At 42.8% G+C, this 22,104-nt stretch overlaps 1 protein-coding gene across 1 annotated transcript in view; it reads left to right on the forward strand.

Moving 5' to 3' along the window:
- Positions 1–1,380: 1,380 nt before the first annotated feature.
- LOC115150967 (ADP-ribosylation factor-like protein 8B-A) overlaps positions 1,381–22,104 on the forward strand; it is a 28,010-nt gene continuing 7,286 nt past the window's right edge. Inside the window, exon 1 of the mRNA XM_029694834.1 lies at positions 1,381–1,582. Within this exon, the coding sequence (XP_029550694.1) occupies positions 1,460–1,582 (123 nt within the window). The 5' untranslated portion in view covers positions 1,381–1,459. The remainder of the gene's footprint in view (positions 1,583–22,104) is intronic.

Below are 22,104 nucleotides of genomic sequence, written 5' to 3' on the forward strand. Positions count from 1 at the left end.
AAAATTAAATACTAATTACTAATGCTACTGTCCCAACTATAACAAAACACTTAAATACATGTATTTGTTTTTGTCTTTGAAACATTTAATTGAATACTATAGAATTCCATTCATTCCTATGGAGGACTGCTCCTAGTAGGCATTGCAAATATGGCCGACCGGTGGCTTCAAAGCCTCTCGGTGGTCAATTCATTCCCATCGTTGGCCCCAACACTGAGGGCGATTGATTAATCTCAATTAATCTCAAGCGTGTTTTGCATCGGCTGAAAGTTGATTACATTTTATTTGCAACTGGGCTGCCTCCCGCGCTCAAGACAATTTAGCACGTGTAGTAATTAGTAGGGAAGTGGATGCTGAGTTCGATCAGGAGTGGTCTTATTTTGATTCGTTGTATTTCTGAAGTGCAGAGGAAGATTGTAGTGGGCCTCAAAAGAATCCGGACAACAAAAGTTTTGTGTTTTTAACTTCGGAGTAGAGCACCAGTCAAAGGCGTCATCTCAGGGGTGACGATGGATGTTCAGGTTGAATACCTGCATGTGAAGCTTGGTTATGTAAGATACGCCGTAAAATCTTTCGTCCCAAAACCAAAGCAGAGTAAGAATTGTAAAGGATTTGGCCATGTTTCAAGTGTGTGAGACGAACAGAGTATACTGAAGAAAGGTGTGTAGAAGGACGACAGTGTTGCAATTGTGGTGGGGATCATGATCCTGAGTTCCTGGAGTGCCCTGTGAAGGAAATTGAGGTGGCAAAAGTTAGTGGTCAATTGAATCTCCTATGTGGAGGTGATTAATAGAATTGAGAAAACAAGTGATGCCCATGAAGAGATGGTACTGGAAACACGAGTCTGTAGTAAATGTTTGCTGCCAGACAAAATATACCCTGTATGTTAAAATTGTGGATTTTGTTGCATTCATTTCCACAGTTATAAACTGTACAGCACAAGTCTCAAAGAAACTAGACATTATTGTGGCTGGGATTCAAGGATTTCACATCGAAAGACTTGCAAGGAGACGTGCCGGCGCCGGAAGACCCGCCCTCTCAGGTTCCCCTTGAGCCTGTGTAGCGATCAGATCTGTTATATTTATTTTTAACAGAAAAGTTGTTTGATTTATTTTCAAAAATGTTTTTTTTTTTTTGAGAATCATGTTTCGATTAAATTGTGTCATCGCCAATATACCATATAATAAGTAATTAGTAGAATTCTGTGTTTTCCCACGAAAAGTGATTGCTTTTGATAAAAACGCTGTATCTGCCTTCCCATTGAAAAATATAACATTCTAACATTTACTTTCTGGAAAAGCGCTGTATGTTTCTGTACAGCGCACTATGCTGCCTTGTTGACAAAATGAGAAGAGCGCTCTTCCCTCCCCGCTTACGCCCGGTGCCCCACGGCTCAGCATAATCGAATCCTCCCACTGCCAGCTTTCTGCCGAAGTTGAGTGGGAATATCAAATTCAAGATGCTGACACTTATAAACCGGCTTGTGGACTGGTTTAAGTCCCTCTTTTGGAAAGAGGAGATGGAGTTAACCCTGGTTGGACTTCAATACTCGGGGAAAACGACATTTGTTAATGTGATAGCTGTAAGTTTTTATTGTGCTGCTGTCCTAGCTAATGTTAGCACTAGCTAGCGATATGCAATATCGACTTGGCTAGTATCGTAAAGTTAGCCAGCTAGTCACAGTTAACGTACAATCAACCATAGCTAATTAGCATACCTTAAAAGTACTGTACTAGTTTGTAAGGTTAGCTAGCTATAGCCGGTAACTAGCTAGTTAGCTAACGATATGCATGTTTATATTTGTGTGGTTTGATGGCGATTAGAAGCAGAGGACTACGTTAGCTAGCTAACCACTTTATTGGAATTTGGCTACAGTACAGATCATATTTTTCTCCCTAGACTAGGTTTCTTTCTAGAACATTTGGATTAACTAGCTAGCCACGTTAGCTGTCAACTTTCATGTTTACAACTTGGCTAGCTAGTTAGCTGTCTAGCCCTTATCTTCCCAGAGAGTAGGCCCAATTGTTGGTTATCACAGACTGTCAAGTGTTATGCCGCGTTCAAAACAACTGGGAACTCGGATAATAGGAAGTCAAATCATGACGTCAGTAATGTTCCTGGTGGAAAGTCGGAACTCTAGAAAGTGGCCCGAGTTCCCAAGTTGGAATTCCAAGTTGGATGACAGTTCAAATGGATTTTTTCCCGAGTTCCCAGTTTGTTTGAACGTTCGGAAGTCGGAGGTCTTCGAGTTCCCAGTTGTTTTGAACTTCAGTAGATTTCAGATGACGTTATAGTGGTGGCATCATTGAACAGTGGTGGATTTCCAATTGATGTGTGATGTACATCGTGGAGTTAAGAAACTCGACTACATTGAACATTGTGCAGACCACACGGCTCTGTCTATTGGTTTGCTGTCACACGCCTCTGAGGCTGTATCCGACCAAAACAGCGGAGAAGTTGAGCCCTTCAACGCTAGAAATTGACCCACAATTCTGTTTACTTGCATCTATAGTTCCAGTCATAAGTTAGGACACACCTACCCATTCCAGGGTTTTTCTTAATTCTTTTGTATTTTCTACATTGTAGAATAATAGTGAAGACATCAAAACTATGAAATAACACATATGGAATCATGTAGTAACCAAAAACATTCTTCTAACTAGCCACCCTTTGCCTTGATGACAGCTTTTCCCACTCTTGGCATTCTCTCAACCAGCTTCATGAGGTAGTCACCTGGAATGCATTTCAATTAACAGGTGTGCCTTGTTAGAAATTAATTTGTGGAATTTCTTTCCTTCTTAACAAGGTAGAGGTGGTATACAGAAGATAGCCCTATTTGGTAAAAGACCAAGTCCATATTATGGCAAGAACAGCTCAAATAAGCAAAGAGAAATGACAGTCCATGATTACTTTAAGACTTGAAGGTCAGTCAATGTGGAAAATTTGAATGAGTATCTGTCCCAACATTTGACTGGTACTGTATGTCATATCACCGAGTCTACCTTTTTAAAGTATTTTTTAATACTAATCTTACTGTCCCCACTACAACAAACAAATACTAAAATACTCAAATTTTGTCCTTGAAACATTTTATTGAAATACTGTAGAATTCCATTCATTCCTATGGAGGGAAGACTGCTCCTTCTGAGGAGTTGCCAATATGAGGACCGGTGGCTTCGACGCCTTGAATTGGCCAATACGTAGCATCAGCAATCCAGGGTTTTCTACAGTGCCTTCAGAAAGTATAAATACCCCTTGACTTATTTCACATTTTGTTACAGCCTGAATACAAAATATGTTTTTTTTCTCTCACCCATCTACACACCAGAGTTTCCATTAGCTGTTTTTTGCCACACAAAAAAGTCGAATATATGATTAATAAATTTAACACCTGCCAAATGTGAGCATTTCACTTGCATTTGTCAATAAAAAGTCAAGTATGATCACATTTTATAGTAAAATAAATGCTGCAGTAGCTGTTTTCAAAGTATTTCTGCCGCTTTGTTGTAAATGAATCCCACAAAGTCAAAGATCTACGAGTCCTATATAGCCTATTCCACCCCGCGCTGCAACACTGCCTGGCCGGGGGCTGTGCGTCTGAAGAGCTAAGTGAAAGATTCATTTTTAGAAGCGCCACGCACAGGTATAAAAGTTGGTCTAAATTACTTGATACGAAAGTCTACTGAAGTGAGACTTTGTCCTTGTATTTCTTGAAATTTACGTTTTGTTCACAAGCTAGACTTTTTTTGTGAGTTTTATTAGGATCACCATTAGCTGTTGCAAAAGCAGCATCTTCTCTTCCTGAGATCTACACAAGGTTGTTTTTCTATGTTTGAGTTTCAACTGATATGGAAGAGAAGACAACGCTTCTACTAGTCATACTCAATCTCACAGGCAGAAACATTACAAATCATGCTGATCAGTTTTTTTGTGTGTTGATGTAATTGTAGCAGAACAAAAATATTTTGCCTGCTAAAAAAATCTGAGTGATTGGTAGATGTTTTAATATTCCTGCCACAGGGGCTGGTGGACCAAAAAGGAAATTGTATGCCCTGATGTTGGGTTAGTGCCACTTAAAAGTTTGTTTTGGGGAAATTTCCAACACTATACATGCTCAGCCATGCATTGAACAGTCTTTTTTTGCCACCAGTGATTTGAGTTTTATATTATTAGCCCACTACTCATAATTTAGGCTATCTTACATACGTCTGCAAATGCGATGATGGATGGAATGCTTTATTATAAAGGTGAATTTTTATGGTGAACATTTGCTTCCCCAAACTTGAAACTCACGCTCAGTATATGCATACGCTAGTGATTTCGCTGTTTGTTACTTGTCTTATTGGCTGAGGGAAAGTAAATGTGGACAGTTATTCTAACATCTTCAAAGTGCACGTTAAGGACACGAGTCATTGCATTCTCGACTTACATGTTCTGTTAAGATTAATCACCATCATCTAAATGTGATTTGTCATTTTGAGTACCGTGGGTGGACACACTCATCAGGTTACACACCCAATGCATATGGGTACGGTCAATTTCTCAAATGTCCGGTAAATTAAAATGTCTGGCACCACATTTTAATAACGGAAACCCTGCTACACACAATACCGCATAATGACAGTGAAAACATTTTTTTGTTTTTTACATTTTTGCAAATGTATTAAATGAGTTACAGAAATCTCATTTACATAAGTGTTTACAGCGCTTTGCTACGACACTCCAAATTGAGCTAAGGTGTATCCAATTTCCTTTGATCATCCTTGATTTCACTACAACTTGATTGGAGACCATTCAAAAAAATAATAATATTTCACCTTTATTTAACCAGGTAGGCTAGTTGAGAACAAGTTCTCATTTGCAACTGCGACCTGGCCAAGATAAAGCGTAGCAATTCGACACATACAACAACAGAGTTACACATGGAATAAACAAAACATACAGTCAATAATACAGTAGAACAAAAGAAAACAAAAAGTTTATATACAGTGAGTGCAAATGAGGTAAGTTAAGGCAATAACTAGGCCATGGTGGTGAAGTAATTACAATATAGCAATTAAACACTGGAATGGTAGATGTGCAGAAGATGAATGTGCAAGTAGAGATACTGGGGTGCAAAGGAGCAAGATAAATAAATAAATACAGTAAGGGGATGAGGTAGGTAGATAGATGGGCTGTTTACAGATGGGCTATGTACAGGTGCAGTGATCTGTGAGCTGCTCTGACAGCTGGTGATTAAAGCTAGTGAGGGAGATATGAGTCTCCAGCTTCAGAGATTTTTGCAGTTCGTTCCAGTCATTGGCAGCAGAGAACTGGAAGGAAAGGCGGCCAAAGGGGGAATTGGCTTTGGGGGTGACCAGTGAGATATACCTGCTGGAGCGCATGCTACGAGTGGGTGCTGCTATGGTGACCAGTGAGCTGCGATAAGGCGGGGCTTTACCTAGCAGAGACTTGTAGATAACCTGTAGCCAGTGGGTTTGGCGACGAGTATGAAGCGAGGGCCAACCAACGAGAGCGTACAGGTCGCAATGGTGGGTAGTGTATGGGGCTTTGGTGACAAAACGGATGGCACTGTGATAGACTGCATCCAGTTTGTTGAGTAGAGCGTTGGAGGCTATTTTATAGATGACATCACCAAAGTCGAGGATCGGTAGGATGGTCAGTTTTACGAAGGTGTGTTTGGCAGCATGAGTGAAGGATGCTTTGTTGCGATATAGGAAGCCGATTCTAGATTTAATTTTGGATCGGAGATGCTTAATGTGAGTCTGGAAGGAGAGTTTACAGTCTAACCAGACACCCAGGTATTGGTAGTTGTACACGTATTCTAAGTCAGAGCCGTCCAGAGTAGTGATGCTGGACGGGCGAGCAGGTGCGGGCAGTGATCGATTGAATAGCATGCATTTAGTTTTACCTGCGTTTAAGAGCAGTTGGAGGCCACGGAAGGAGAGTTGTATGGCATTGAAGCTCGTCTGGAGGTTAGTTAACACAGTGTCCAAAGAGGGGCCAGAAGTATACAGAATGGTGTCGTCTGCGTAGAGGTGAATCAGAGAATCACCAGCAACATCATTGCTGTATACAGAGAAGAGAGTCTGTCCGAGAATTGAACCCTGTGGCATACCCATAGACTGCCAGAGGTCCGGACAACAGGCCCTCCGATTTGACACACTGAACTCTATCAGAGAAGTAGTTGGTAAACCAGGCGAGGCAATCATTTGAGAAACCAAGGCTGTTGAGTCTGCCAATAAGAATGTGGTGATTGACAGAGTCGAAAGCCTTGGCCAGGTCGATGAATACGGCTGCGCAGTAATATCTCTTATCGATGGCGGTTATGATATCGTTTAGGACTTTGAGCGTGGCTGAGGTGCACCCATGACCAGCTCTGAAACCAGATTGCATAGCGGAGAAGGTACGGTGAGATTCTAAATGGTCCGTAATCTGTTTGTTAACTTGGCTTTCGAAGACCTTAGAAAGACAGGGTAGGATAGATATAGGTCTGTAGCAGTTTGGGTCTAGAGTGTCACCCCCTTTGAAGAGGGGGATGACCGTGGCAGTTTTCCAATCTTTGGGAATCTCAGACGATATGAAAGAGAGGTTGAAAAGGCTAGTAATAGGGGTTGCAACAATTTCGGCAGATCATTTTAGAAAGAGAGGGTCCAGATTGTCTAGCCCGGCTGATTTGTATGGGTCCAGATTTTGCAGCTCTTTCAGAACATCAGCTGTCTGGATTTGGGTGAAGGAGAAATGGTGGGGGCTTTGGCGGGTTGCTGTGGAGGGTGCCGGGCAGTTGACCGGGGTAGGGATAGCCAGGTGGAAAGCATGGCCAGCCATAGAGAAATGCGTATTGAAATTCTCAATTATAGTGGATTTATCAGTGGTAACCGTGTTTCCTAGCCTCAGAGCAGTGGGCAGCTGGGAGGAGTTGCTCTTATTCTCCATGGACTTTACAGTGTCCCAGAACTATTTTGAGTTAGTACTACAGGATGCAAATTTCTGCTGAAAAAGCTAGCCTTAGCTCTTCTAACTGCCTGTGTATATTTGTTCCTAACTTCCCTGAAAAGTTGCATATCACGGGGGCTATTCGATGCTAATGCAAAACGCCACAGGATGTTTTTGTGCTGGTCAAGGGCAAACAGGTCTGGAGTGAACCAAGGACTTTATCTATTCCTAGTTCAACATTTTTTGAGTGGGGCATGCTTATTTAAGATGGTGGGGAAGGCACTTTTAAAGAATAGCCAGGCATCATCTACTGACGGGATGAGGTCAATGTCACTCCAGGATACCCCGGCCAGGTCGATTAGAAAGGCCTGCTCGCAGAAGTGTTTAAGGGAGCGTTTGACAGTGATGAGGGATGGTCATTTGGTTGCAGACCCATTACGGATGCAGGCAATGAGGCAGTGATCGCTGAGATCTTGATTGAAAACAGCAGAGGTGTATTTGGAGGGCGAATTAGTTAAGATGACATCTATGAGGGTGCCCGTGTTTACGGATTTGGGGTTGTACCTGGTAGGTTCCTTGATAATTTGTGTGAAATTGAGGGCATTAAGCTTAGATTGTAGGATGGCCGGGGTGTTAAGCATGTCCCAGTTTAGGTCACCTAGTAGCACGAGCTCAGAAGATAGATGGGGGGCAATCAATTCACATATGGTATCTAGGGCACAGCTGGGGGCAGAGGGAGGTCTATAGCAAGCGGCAACAGTGAGAGACTTGTTTCTGGAAAGGTGAATATTTAGAAGTAGAAGCTCGAATTGTTTGGGTACAGACTTGGATAGTAATACAGAACTCTGCAGGCTGTCTTTGCAGTAGATTGCAACACCGCCCCCTTTGGCAGTTCTATCTTGGCGGAAAATGTTATAGTTAGCGATGGAGATTTCAGGGTTTTTGGTGGTTTTCCTAAGCCAGGATTCAGACACGGCTAAGACATCCGGGTTGGCAGAGTGTGCTACAGCAGTGAGTAAAACAAACTTAGGGAGTAGGCTTCTAATGTTAACATGCATGAAACCAAGGCTTTTACGGTTACAGAAGTCAACAAATGAGAGCACCTGGGGAGTGGGAGTGGAGCTAGGCACTGCAGGACCTGGATTAACCTGCACATCACCAGAGGAGAAGTAGGATAAGGGTACGACTAAAGGCTATACAAACTGGCCGTCTAGCACGTTTGGAACAGAGAGTAAAAGGAGCAGGTTTCTGGGCACGATAGCATAGATTCAAGGCATGGTGTACAGACAAAGGTAAGGTAGGATGTGAGTACATTGGAGGTAAACCTAGGCATTGAGTAATGATGAGAGAGATATAGTCTCTAGAGACGTTTAAACCAGGTGATGTCATCGCATATGTAGGAGGTGGAACAACATGGTTGGTTAAGGCATATTGAGCAGGGCTAGAGGCTCTACAGTGAAATAAGACAGTAATCACTAACCAAGACAGTAATGGACGAGGCATATTGATATTAGAGGGAGGCATGCGTAGCCAAGTGAACATATGGGTCTAGTGATTGGTTGGGCTGACTGGGGACACGGCGATTCAGACAGTTAGCAGGCCAATGCTAACAGTTAGTAGGCCGGGGCTAAACAAGCTAGCAATTAGCAGACCGGGGCTGGCAAGCTAGCAGTTAGCAGACCGGGGCAGGCAAGCTAGCAGTTAGCAGACTGGGGCTAGCAAGTTAGCCTTTGGGGGACGTCACGATGGGGGTAAGTCTGTTTTTGCCTCTTCGTGCGGTGACGTCGATAGACCAGTCGTGGAATTAGTAGGGTTCCAAGTAGCTCTAGATAGCTAGCAGGCAGGTTAGCAGAATGGGCCTTCAGCGGTCGTCGCGCCTGAGGGGCCTGTTGGATTCCTCGGGCAGAATATGTCGGTATTCCAGTCGTAGAGGATCGGCGGGGTTCCGTGCCCCGTACCGGCAGTAGAAGGGGTCCGGATATTGAAACCCAGGAGTGGGCTTTGGTGGTAGCACAGGAGCCCTGGCCGAGCTAGCTTCAGGCTAATTGGTGCTTGCTCCAGGATGGAAATGCTAGCTCGGAGTAGTCACCCGGCATTGCGGTTAGCTAGTTGCGAAGATCCAGATGAAAATGTTCAGAGTTTGCTGTAGGAATCCGGGGATATGGGGGGAAAAAAATATAATAATAATAATAATAATAATAATAATAGGTCCGTTATGCTCAGGTTTGAGTCACGTTGTTTGAACTGGCGAGAGCTTTCCGAGCTAAAGGTTAGCTGATGACTGCTAGCAATGGTTTGCTGACTGATAGCTGGTAGGTAGTTAGCTGGCTAGCTTCAGTTGAGGGATTCCAGATCCGAAGTAAATAGAAATACTTTAGGAAAAAAAACAGATCCACGCCACATTGGGTGAGGCGGGTTGCAGCAGAGTATTTAGAAGTTGATGTTTAGGAAAATATTTTTAAAAGATATATACAAGGGACACGACAGGACAAAGACGTCTGACTGCTACGCCATCTTGGAATGTAATCCTAGACCATCTGTGGCAATTCAATTGGTTAGACATGCTTTTATAAAGAAACACACCTGTCTATATAAGGTCCCAAAGTTGACAGTGTCAGATCAGAAACTATACCATGAAGTCCAAGGAAAAATTGTGATGAGCCATATCTGGGGATGTGTAATTTTTTTTCTAGACTGTTAAGTGTCTGAGAGCACAGTGGTCTCCATCATTGGGACATTGAAAAAATATGGAACTGCCTAGAGCTGGCCGTCCCAACAAACTGAGCAACCGGGCAAGAAGGATCTTGGTCAGGGAGGTGACCAAGAACCCAATGACTACAGAGTTCCTTGGCTGAGATGGGAGAACCTACCAGAAGGACAACAGTTTCTACAGCACTTCACCAATCTGGGCTTTATGGGAGAGTAGCCAGATGGAAGCCACTCCTGAGAACGCCTGGAATTTGCAAAAAAACACATGAAAGACTCCGAGCATAAGGCAAAATATTCTGTGGTCTGATGAGATAATGCGAAGTGCCATGTCTGGAGAAAAAAACAAGCACAGCTCATCACCTTTCTAACACCATCTCCACCGTGAAGCATGGTGGTGGCAGCATCATGCTATGGGGATGCTTTTCAGTAGCAGGGACTGGGAGACTGGTAAGGATAGAGGGAACCATGAATGGAGCCAAATACAGGCAAACCCTTGATGAGAACCTGCAAACGACTGCAAACGACCTTCAACTGGGGGCGAAGATTTCCATTCCAACAGGACAATGAGCCCAAGCATACAGCCAAAGCAATGCTGGAATGGCTTCAGAACAACAATATGAAAGTAGGGCTGGGCTTTATGGCCAAAATATAATATCATAATGTTTTAAAATAATTAAGTTATTTTACGTTTTTGATTAATACAAGTTTTAAATATGCTTTACGAGTAGTTCATGAACCTAGGGTGACAACACAAATTATACACGATTTCAATTGGGCTTTCTCCATTCTGATTTATATACTGTTCAATCTAACTTAAAAAAAATAAACAAACGTAATCAGCATTTTTGTACATTTCTGCATTTCCTGCACTTTAGTTATTTCCACACTTGTGCCACGCAGGGCTGCGTGATATGGGCAAAACTGTTGGAATCATGGGAATATAATTATTATTATTATTATTATTTTAGTTCTATAGTTGGAATATAGTGGGTGTCACCTTGAATGCGTTGTTGTTTGACATGATAATGAATAAGCCAGGAAGGAATTATTGACAAGGTAGGAACCATAGTGTTGGTCAATGTTTCCAGGTGACCCTAATTAGTGTTACATTCCATGTTTTCTTACCTCATGTAGCTAACAACATTCATGTTATACCTATTCCTCTCTAAGATAACGTTACAAACAATATGCTTATCTAGGGGTACCAGGCTGTATTAGCTATCTACTTGTGCTCTGACTCTTAGCTGTCTAGCTAGCTTGCTAAATGTATTAACTAGCGATTAGCATTAGCAGCTAACAATATTTAATTTAGTCACAACTTGCTAAGAAAAGACAAACTAGCGGACAGTAGTTTGCAGAGTAAGATACACAATCTAATAGTGTAATTGTAGAACGTTTGTGGAAAGCCAGCATAGTTTTCACCAACATGTTGACCATGGAGACTGCAGCGTGAACGGCAAGAAAGTGTTCATGACTCCGTGGTCGAGCAACTGCTCTCTCCTTGAGTGACGGTGCAGGGCTTGGTGTGGGAAGTGGCCTGCAGCAGGCGGAGGTAGAAAGAAGACTCAAGTAGCATACAGAGTAAACCACCACTCCCCATCTAACTTAAACAGAGCTTGGAGAAAATCTACAAGGAAGAATGGGAGAAAATCCCCAAATCCAGATGAGCAAAGCTGATACATACCTAAAATGACTCAAAGCTGTAATCGCAGCTAAACAACAAATGAGGAATAAGTCAAGGGGTATGAATACTTTCTGCAGTCAAATATACATAATTAGTCCTGACACATGGACAGGCATAATTGGGTTCAGGAAGCAAGGATATGGTCCAGAGTTGGAGGGCTCCCCCTACTGCCACAGTGTTGTTGTCTTTGCTCCCTTTGACTCAAAGCCGTCTTTTCACCAGATGTTGGTAAAACAAGCAGGACAGGATTTCTTACGCAATCACCAGTGTAACAACTAGAGGTCGACCGATTTATGATTTTTCAACGCAGATACCAATTATTGGAGGACCAAAAAAAGCCGATACCGATTAATCGGCCGATTTATTAAAACATTTTGTAATAATGACAATTACAACAATACTGAATGAACACTTATTTTAACTTAATATAATACATCAATAAAATCAATTTAGCCTCAAATAAACAATGAAACATGTTCAATTTGATTTAAATAATGCAAAAACAAAGTGTTGGAGAAGAAAGTAAAAGTGCAATATGTGCCATGTAAGAAAGCTAACGTTTAAGTTCCTTGCTCAGAACATGAGAACATATGAAAGCTGGTGGTTCCTTTTAACATGAGTCTTCAATATTCCCAGGTAAGAAGTTTTAGGTTGTAGTTATTATAGGAATTATAGGACTATTTCTCTCTATACGATTTGTATTTCATATACCTTTGACTATTGGATGTTCTTATAGGCACTTTAGTATTGCCAGTGTAACAGTATAGCTTCCGTCCCTCTCCTCGCTCCTACCTGGGCTCAAACCAGGAACACATCGACAACAGCCACCCTCGAAGCAGCGTTACCCATGTAGAGCAAGGGAAACAACTACTCCAAGTCTCAGAGCGAGTGACGTTTGAAACGCTATTAGCGCGCACCTGCTAACTAGCTAGCCATTTCATATCGGTTACACCAGCCTAATCTTGGGAGTTGACAGGCTTGAAGTCATAAACAGCGCAATGCATTGCGAAGGGCTGCTGGCAAAACGCACGAAAGTGCTGTTTTGAATGAATGCTTACGAGCCTGCTGGTGCCTACCATCGCTCAGTCAGACTGCTCTATCAAATCATAGACTTAATTATAACATAACACACCGAAACATGAGCCGTAGGTCATTAATATGGTCGAATCCGGAAACTATCACGTTTATTCTTTCAGTGAAATACGGAACCGTTCCGTATTTTATCTAACGGGTGGCATCCCTAAATCTAAATATTCCTGTTACATTGCACAACCTTCAATGTTATGTCATAATTACGTAAAATTCTGGCAAATTAGTTCACAACGAGCCAGGCGGCCCAAACTGTTGCATATACCCTGACTCTGCGTGCAATGAACGGAAGAGAAGTGACACAATTTCACCTGGTTAATATTGCCTGCTAACCTGGATTTCTTTTAGCTAATTATGCAGGTTTAAAAATATATACTGTGTATTGATTTTAAGAAAGGCATTGATGTTTATGGTTAGGTACAGTCGTGCAACGATTGTGCTTTTTGTGCAAATGCGCTTTTGTAAATCATCCCCCGTTTGGCGAAGTTGGCTGTCTTTGTTAGGAAGAAATAGTCTTCACAGTTCGCAACGAGCCAGGCGGCCCAAACTGCTGCATATACCCTGACTCTGTTGCAGAGGTGACACATTTTCTCTAGTTAAAAGAAATTCATGTTAGCAGTCAATATTAACTAAATATGCAGGTTTAAAAATATATACTTGTGTATTGATTTTAAGAAAGACTTATGTTTATGGTTAGGTACAAGTTGGAGCAACGACCGTCCTTTTTCACGAATGCGCACCTCATCGATTATATGCAACGCAGGACAGGCTAGATAAACTAGTAATATCATCAACCATGTGTAGTTAACTAGTGATTATGATTGATTGATTGTTTTTATAAGATAAGTTTAATGCTAGCTAGCAACATACCTTGGCTTCTTACTGCATTCGCGTAACAGGCAGGAGCCTGCCTGTGGCGCGAATGCAGTAAGAAGTGCAATGTAGTGCAATGTAAAGCAGGTGGTTAGAGCGTTGAACTAGTTAGCCGTAAGGTTGCAAGATTGAATCCCCAAGCTGACAAGGTAAAAATCTGTTGTTCTGCCCCTGAACAAGGCAGTTAACCCACCGTTCCTAGGCCAGGTCATTGAAAATAAGAATGTGTTCTTAACTGACTTGCCTAGTTAAAAGATATTTATATACACTGCTCAAAAAAATAAAGGGAACACTAAAATAATACATCCTAGATCTGAATGAATGAAAATCTTATTAAATACTTTTTTCTTTACATAGTTGAATGCGCTGACAACAAAATCACACAAAAATAATCAATGGAAATCCAATTTTCAACCCATGGAGGTCTGGATTTGGAGTCACACTCAAAATTAAAGTGGAAAACCACACTACAGGCTGATCCAACTTTGATGTAATGTCCTTAAAACAAGTCAAAATGAGGTTCAGTAGTGTGTGTGGCCCCCACGTGCCTGTATGACCTCCCTACAACGCCTGGGCATGCTCCTGATGAGGTGGCGGATGGTCTCCTGAGGGATCTCCTCCCAGACCTGGACTAAAGCATCCGCCAACTCCTGGACAGTCTGTGGTGCAACGTGGCGTTGGTGGATGGAGCGAGACATGATGTCCCAGATGTGCTCAATTGGATTCAGGTCTGGGGAACGGGCGGGCCAGTCCATAGCATCAATGCCTTCCTCTTGCAGGAACTGCTGACACACTCCAGCCACATGAGGTCTAGCATTGTCTTGCATTAGGAGGAACCCAGGGCCAACCGCACCAGCATATGGTCTCTCAAGGGGTCTGAGGATCTCATCTCGGTACCTAATGGCAGTCAGGCTACCTCTGGCGAGCACATGGAGGGCTGTGCGGCCCCCCAAAGAAATGCCACCCCACATCATGACTGACCCTCCGCCAAACCGGTCATGCTGGAGGATGTTGCAGGCAGCAGAATGTTCTCCACGGCGTCTCCAGACTGTCACGTCTGTCACATGTGCTCGGTGTGAACCTGCTTTCATCTGTGAAGAGCACAGGGTGCCAGTGGCGAATTTGCCAATCTTGGTGTTCTCTGGCAAATGCCAAACGTCCTGCACGGTGTTGGGCTGTAAGCACAACCCCCACCTGTGGACGTCGGGCCCTCATACCACCCTCATGGAGTCTGTTTCTGACCGTTTGAGCAGACACATGCACATTTGTGGCCTGCTGGAGGTCATTTTGCAGGGCTCTGGCAGTGCTTCTCCTGCTCCTCCTTGCACAAAGGCGGAGGTAGCGGTCCTGCTGCTGGGTTGTTGCCCTCCTACGGCCTCCTCCACGTCTCCTGATGTACTGGCCTGTCTCCTGGTAGCGCCTCCATGCTCTGGACACTACGCTGATAGACACAGCAAACCTTCTTGCCACAGCTTGCATTGATGTGCCATCCTGGATGAGCTGCACTACCTGAGCCACTTTTGTGGGTTGTAGACTCCGTCTCATGCTACCACTAGAGTGAAAGCACTGCCAGCATTCAAAAGTGACCTAAACATCAGACAGGAAGCATAGGAACTGAGAAGTGGTCTGTGGTTACCACCTGCAGAACCACTCCTTTATTGGGGGTGTCTTGCTAATTGCCTATAATTTCCACCTGTTGTCTATTCCATTTGCACAACAGCATGTGAAATGTATTGTCAATCAGTGTTGCTTCCTATGTGGACAGTTTGATTTTACAGAAGTGTGATTGACTTGGAGTTACATTGTGTTGTTTAAGTGTTCCCTTTATTTTTTTGGAGCACTATATAAAAAAAAAAATTTTAGGCAAATCGGTGGCCACAAATACCGATTACCGATTGTTATGAAAACTTGAAATCGGCCCTAATTAATCGGCCATTCCGATTATTCGGTCGACCTCTAGTTACAACTACGATTTCTCAAAAGCAGAAAATGGTGATCCTTTGTCCAGATTCTTTGGAAATTGTGATCCTTTCTTATTGGCATAGCAGCAATTATGATGTGCAAGATCAAAGACCGAAAGAAGCTAGCTGATCAAAAGATTGTGAAAGGCAGTTGTAGGTCCAATAGAACAGTTCCAACAGAACAGAATGAACTTAATGACCTATGCCATGCTCTGACTCCCTTCAGCAGCATGCTTGCCTCAACACCAACACAGTGTTTTCTACTGTCATAGCTAACAATAAAGATATCAGAAATTGATCAGGATTTGATACTTAAAGCTTCCAGGTAGCCTATAATTCCACGTATGTCTTATAGGATGTAGAACGAGTAGGGTAGGTGTACCTATTAAGCCGACCAAAATCTAAGTTTAGACATTTCTAACATACAGTTGAAGTCGGAAGTTTACATACACCTTAGCCAAATAGATTTATCTCAGTTTCACAATTCCTGACATTTAATCCTAGTAAAAATTCCCTGTCTCAGGTCAGTTAGGATCGCCACTTTATTTTAAGAATGTGAAATGTCAGAAAAGTAGTAGAGTGATTTATTTAAGGTTTTATTTCTTTCATCACGTTCCCAGTGGGTGAGAAGTTTACATACACTCAATTAGTATTTGGTAGTGTTGCCTTTAAGTTGTTTAACTTGGGTCAAAAGTTGGGTGAATTTTGGCCCATTCCTCCTGACAGAGCTGGTGTAACTGAGTCAGCAATTTAGGCCTCCTTGCTTGCACACGCTTTTTCAGTTCTGCCCACACATTTTCGATTGGATTGAGGTCAGGGCTTTGTGATGGCCACTCCAATACCTTGACTTTGTTGTCCTTAAGCCATTTTGCCACAACTTTGGAAGTATGCTTGGGGTCATTGTCCATTTAGAAGACCCATTTGCGACCAAGCTTTATCTTCCTGACTGATGTCTTGAGATGTTGTTAAAATATATCCACAATTTTCCTTCCTCATGGTGCCATCTATCTGTCTTTAAAATATAATTTGTAAAAATCCAAGTAACTTCATTGTAAAGTGTTTAAACACTGTTTCCCATGCTTGTTCAATGAACCATAAACAATTAATGAACATGCACCTGTGGAACGGTCGTTAAGACACTAAGAACTTACAGACGGTAGGCAATTAAGAAATTCAGTTATGAAAACTTAGGACACTAGAGGCCTTTCTACTGACTCTGGAAAACACCAAAAAGAAAGCTGCCCAGGGTCCCTGCTCATCTGCGTGAATGTGCCTTAGGCATGCTGCAAGGAGGCATGAGGACTGCAGATGTGGCCACGGCAATAAATTGCAATGTCCGTACTGTGAGAGGCCTAAGACAGCGCTACAGGGAGACAGGATGGACAGCTGATCGTCCTCGCAGTTGCAGACCACGTGTAACAACACCTGCACAGGATTGGTACATCTGAACATCACACCTGCAGGACAGGTACAGGATGGCAACAACAACTGCCCGAGTTACACCAGGAACGCACAATCCCTCCATCAGTGCTCAGACTGTCCGCAATAGGCTGAGAGAGGCTGGACTGAGGGCTTGTAGGCCTGTTGTAAGGCATGTCCTCACTAGACATCACCGGCAACAATGTCGCCTATGGGCACAAACCCACCATTACTGGACCAGACAGGACTGGCAAAAAGTGTTCTTCACTGACGAGTCGCAGTTTTGTTTCACCAGGGGTGATGGTCAGATTTGTGTTTATCGTCGAAGGAATTGGCGTTACACCAAGGCCTGTACTCTGGAGCGGGATCGATTTGGAGGTGGAGGGTTTGGCATGGTAGGGGCGGTGTCACAGCATCATCTGACTGAGCTTGTTGTAATTGCAGGCAATCTCAACGCTGTGCGTTACAGGGAAGACATCTTCCTCCCTCATGTGGTACCCTTCCTGCAGGCTCATCCTGACATGACCCTCCAGCATGACAATGCCACCAGCCATACTGCTCATTCTGTGTGTGATTTCCTGCAAGACAGGAATGTCAGTGTTCTGCCATGGCCAGCGAAGAGCCCAGATCTCAATCCCATTGAGCACGTCTGAGACCTGTTGGATCGGATGGTGAAGGCTAGGGCCATTCCCCCCAGAAATGTCCGGGAACTTGCAAGTGCCTTGGTGGAAGAGTGGGGTAACATCTCACAGCAAGAACTGGCAAATCTGGTGCAGTCCATGAGGAGGAGATGCACTGCAGTACTTAATGCAGCTGGTGGCCAAACCAGATGCTGACTGTTACTTAGGATTTTGACCCCCCCCCTTTGTTTAGGGACACATTATTCCATTTCTGTTAGTCACATGTCTGTGGAACTTGTTGAGTTTGTCTCAGTTGTTGAATCTTATGCTCCTACAAATATTTACACTTGTTAAGTTTGCTGATAGTAAACACAGTTGACAGTGAGAGGATGTTTCTTTTTTTGCTGAGTTTAAGATACTTTTGTACCTGTTTCCTTGAGCATCTTCACAAGGTCCTTTGCTGTTGTTCTGGGATTGATTTGCACATTTCGCACCAAAGTATGTTCACCTCTAGGAGACAGAACGCGTCTCCTTCCTGAGCGGTATGACGGCTGCGTGGTCCCATGGTGTTTATACTTGCGTACTATAGTTTGTACAGATGAACGTGGTACCTTCAGGCATTTGGAAATTGCTCCCAAGGATGAACCAGACTTGTGGAGGTCTCCAATTCTTTGGGGCTGATTTCTTTTGATTTTCCCATGATGTCAAGCAAAGAGGCACTGAGGTTGAAGGTAGGCCTTGAAATACATCCACAGGTACACCTCCAATTGACTCAAAGGATGTAGATTAGTCTATCAGAAGGTTCTAAAGCCATGACATAATTTTCTGGAATTTTCCTAGCAGTTTAAAGGCACAGTCAGCTTAGTGTATGTAAACTTCTGACCCACTGGAATTGTGATACAGTGACTGATAAGTGAAATAATCTGTCTGTAAACAATTTTTGCCCAAATTACTTGTCATGCACAATGTAGATTGCCTAACCGACTTGACAAAATTATAGTTTGTTAACAAGAAATTTGTGGAGTGATTGGAAAAATGACTCCAACCGAAGTGTATAAGCTTCCGACTTCAACTGTATACAACCCTGATTTTCATTTTAAAAAGTGGAGATACAATGAAAGATTAATATGACTTTATTTAATTTTTTTTCGGTGCGATGATAAATGATTGATAAAATATGTGAAAGTTCGGACTGGACTTAATGGGTACAAAATGTGTCCTTTAAGCCCATGGGTGTTCCAAATAAGCCCACTTCTTAAATAATCAATTTGAATTTATTTCCAAATGCCAAATTACAAACTGAGTTCTTATGTAAGCTTAAATTATAATTATATCCCCTAAAGTTATTCAAATCAATTGATTATTACTATTCATCATGGAAGTAGCATTCATAACGGGGTTTCCTCAGTGATCATTTGGGGCTAGGATTTTGTTCTTGCCAACTAGTACAGACCTTAAACTAATCATAGACTTCAATCAAGAGTTGATTAGTTGAATCATGTGTGTTACTGCTTGGTTAGAACAAAAACCTACACCCGCACTGGCCCTCTGTGGATAAGACGCCATGCACAAACAACTTTTAATGAATTTTCTGAAAGCTGGTTTACATTTGCTGTACTCCTATTCTTGTTAATTATAATGAACCAAAATATAAAGGAAACATGCTACAATTAATGGTTTTTCTGAGTTATAGTTCATATAAGGAAATCAGTCAATTGAAATCATTTCATTAGGCCCTAATCTATTGATTTCACATTTTACATTTACGTCATTTAGCAGAAGCTCTTATGCAGAGCGACTTACAAATTGGTGCATTCACATATGATATCCAGCGGAACAACCACTTTACAATAGTACATCTATATCTTTTTTTGGGTGGGTGGGTGGGGGAGGGGGGTTTAGAAGGATTACTTAATCCTATCCCAGGTATTCCTTAAAGAGGTGGGGTTTCAGGTGTCTCCGGAAGGTGGTGATTGACTCCGCTGTCCTGGCGTCGTGAGGGAGCTTGTTCCACCATTGGGGTGCCAGGGCAGCGAACAGTTTTGACTGGGCAGGGGCGCAGCCATGGGTGGGCCTAGGAGGGCATAGGCCCACCCACTGGGGAGCAAGGCCCAGCCGGTCAGAAGGCGTTTTTCCACACACAGGCTTTATTAGAGACAGAAATACTCCTCAGTTTCATCAGCTGTCTGGGTGGCTGGTCAGATGATCCCACAGGGGATGAAGCCTGAAGTGGAGGTCCTGGGCAGGCGTGGTTACATTGAGCCTGCGGTTGTGAGGCCGGTTGGCCAAATTCTCTAAAATGACGGAGGTGGCTTATGCTAGAGAAATTAGCATTCAATTCTCTGGCAACAGCTCTGGTGGACATTCCTGCGGTCAGCATTCCAAATGCACGCTCCCTCAACTTGTGACATCTGTGGCATTGTCCTGTGACCCAACTGCATTTAGAGTTGCCATTTATTGTCCCCAGCATAAGGTGCACCTGTGTAATGATCATGCTGTTTAATAATCAGCTTCTTGATATGCCACACCTGTCAAGTGGATGGACTATCTTGGCAAAGGAGAAATTCTCACTAATAAAGATGAAGCTTTTTGTGCATGTGGAAAATGTCTGGAATCAGTTCAGCTCATGAAACATGGGACCGACACCTTAAATCTCCCTCTACTGTTGGACCAAAAATTTGAAACACCTAGACGAATGAGGGACAACAATATGACAATGTCCTGTCTCTAACTGCATGAGTAGTCATTTTCTTGTCCCTCATTTGTACATTTTTTTTTATCACTACTTGTAGGTCTTCTATCCATGATATCCTTCAACCTTGATCTTATTCTTATCTCTCTGCATCAATGACTACCTGTCCACTCCATACATCTTGGAGAGAGTACAGAGGCTTTCAATTTTAGTAAAGGAACCATGGATGCATGATATGCATAACGGTAGTTTGAGTATTTTAATCAACTTAAATCTGAAGAAATGCTCAGGTTTATTGAATATCAGGGATATCAACACACAATCCCCATGTTTCAATGCATACTGGGCTTAATTGGATGATTGCAATGAATTATGTTAAAATAATTTTTTGAATATTTTCCTCTATTTGGAAACCAATGGTCTGGGGTGTAAATATACACTATATACAGTGAGGGAAAAAAGTATTTGATCCCCTGCTGATTTTGTACATTTGCCCACTGACAAAGAAAGGATCAGTCTATAATTTTAATAGTAGGTTTATTTGAACAGTGAGAGACAGAATGACAACACCAAAAAAATACAGAAAAACGCATGTCAAAAATGTTATAAAATGATTTGCATTTTAATGGAGGGAAATAAGTATTTGACCCCTCTGCAAAACATGACTTAGTACTTGGTGGCAAAACCCTTGTTGGCAATCAGAGGTCAGACGTTTCTTGTAGTTGATCACCAGGTTTGCACACATCCCAGGAGGGATTTTGTCCCACTCCTCTTTGGAGATCTTCTGCAAGTCATAAGGTTTCGAGGCAGACGTTTGGCAACTCGAACCTTCAGCTCCCTCCACAGATTTTCTATGGGATTAAGGTCTGGAGACTGGCTAGGCCACTCCAGGACCTTAATGTGCTTCTTCTTGAGCCACTCCTTTGTTGCCTTGGCCGTGTGTTTTGGGTCATTGTCATGCTGGAATACCCATCCACGACTAATTTTCAATGCCCTGGCTGAGGGGAGGAGGTTCTCACCCAAGATTTGACGGTACATGGCCCCGTCCAACGTCCCTTTGATGAGGTGAAGTTGTCCTGACCCCTTAGCAGAAAAACACCCCCAAAGCATAATGTTTCCACCTTCATGTTTGACGGTAGGGATAGTGTTCTTGGGGTCATAGGCAGCATTCCTCCTCCTCCAAACACGGCGAGTTGAGTTGATGCCAAAGAGCTCCATTTTGGTCTCATCTGACCACAACACTTTCACCCAGTTGTCCTCTGAATCATTCAGATGTTCATTGGCAAACTTCAGACGGGCATGTATATGTGCTTTCTTGAAGGGAGACCTTGCGGGCGCTGCAGGATTTCAGTCCTTCACGGCGTAGTGTGTTACCAATTGTTTTCTTGGTGACTATGGTCCCAGCTGCCTTGAGATCAATGACAAGATCCTCCCGTGTAGTTCTGGGCTGATTCCTCACCGTTCTCATGATCATTGCAACTCCACGAGGTGAGATCTTGCATGGAGCCCTAGGCCGAGGGAGATTGACAGTTCTTTTGTGTTTCTTCCATTTGCGAATAATCGCACCAACTGTTGTCACCTTCTCACCAAGCTGCTTGGCGATGGTCTTGTAGCCCATTCCAGCCTTGTGTAGGTCTACAATCTTGTCCCTGACATCCTTGGAGAGCTCTTTGGTCTTGGCCATGGTGGAGAGTTTGGAATCTGATTGATTGATTGCTTCTGTGGACAGGTGTCTTTTTTACAGGTAACAAGCTGAGATTAGGAGCACTCCCTTTAAGAGTGTGCTCCTAATCTCAGCTCGTTACCTGTATAAAAGACACCTGGGAGCCAGAAATCTTTCTGATTGAGAGGGGGTCAAATACTTATTTCCCTCATTAAAATGCAAATTAATTTAACTTTTTTGACATGCGTTTTTCTGGATTGTTTTGTTGTTATTCTGTCTCTCACTGTTCAAATAAACCTACCATTAAAATTATAGACTGATCATTTCTTTGTCAGTGGGCAAACGTACAAAATCAGCAGGGGATCAAATACTTTTTTCCCTCACTGTACTACAATATTATGCAACGTTAGTGTTGATAATATTGAGCAATATTAATTTATTTACATTCTGTATAGAGG

The sequence above is a fragment of the Salmo trutta genome, chromosome 16, assembly GCF_901001165.1.
Source record: "Salmo trutta chromosome 16, fSalTru1.1, whole genome shotgun sequence".
Classification (NCBI taxonomy): Eukaryota; Metazoa; Chordata; class Actinopteri; order Salmoniformes; family Salmonidae; genus Salmo; species Salmo trutta.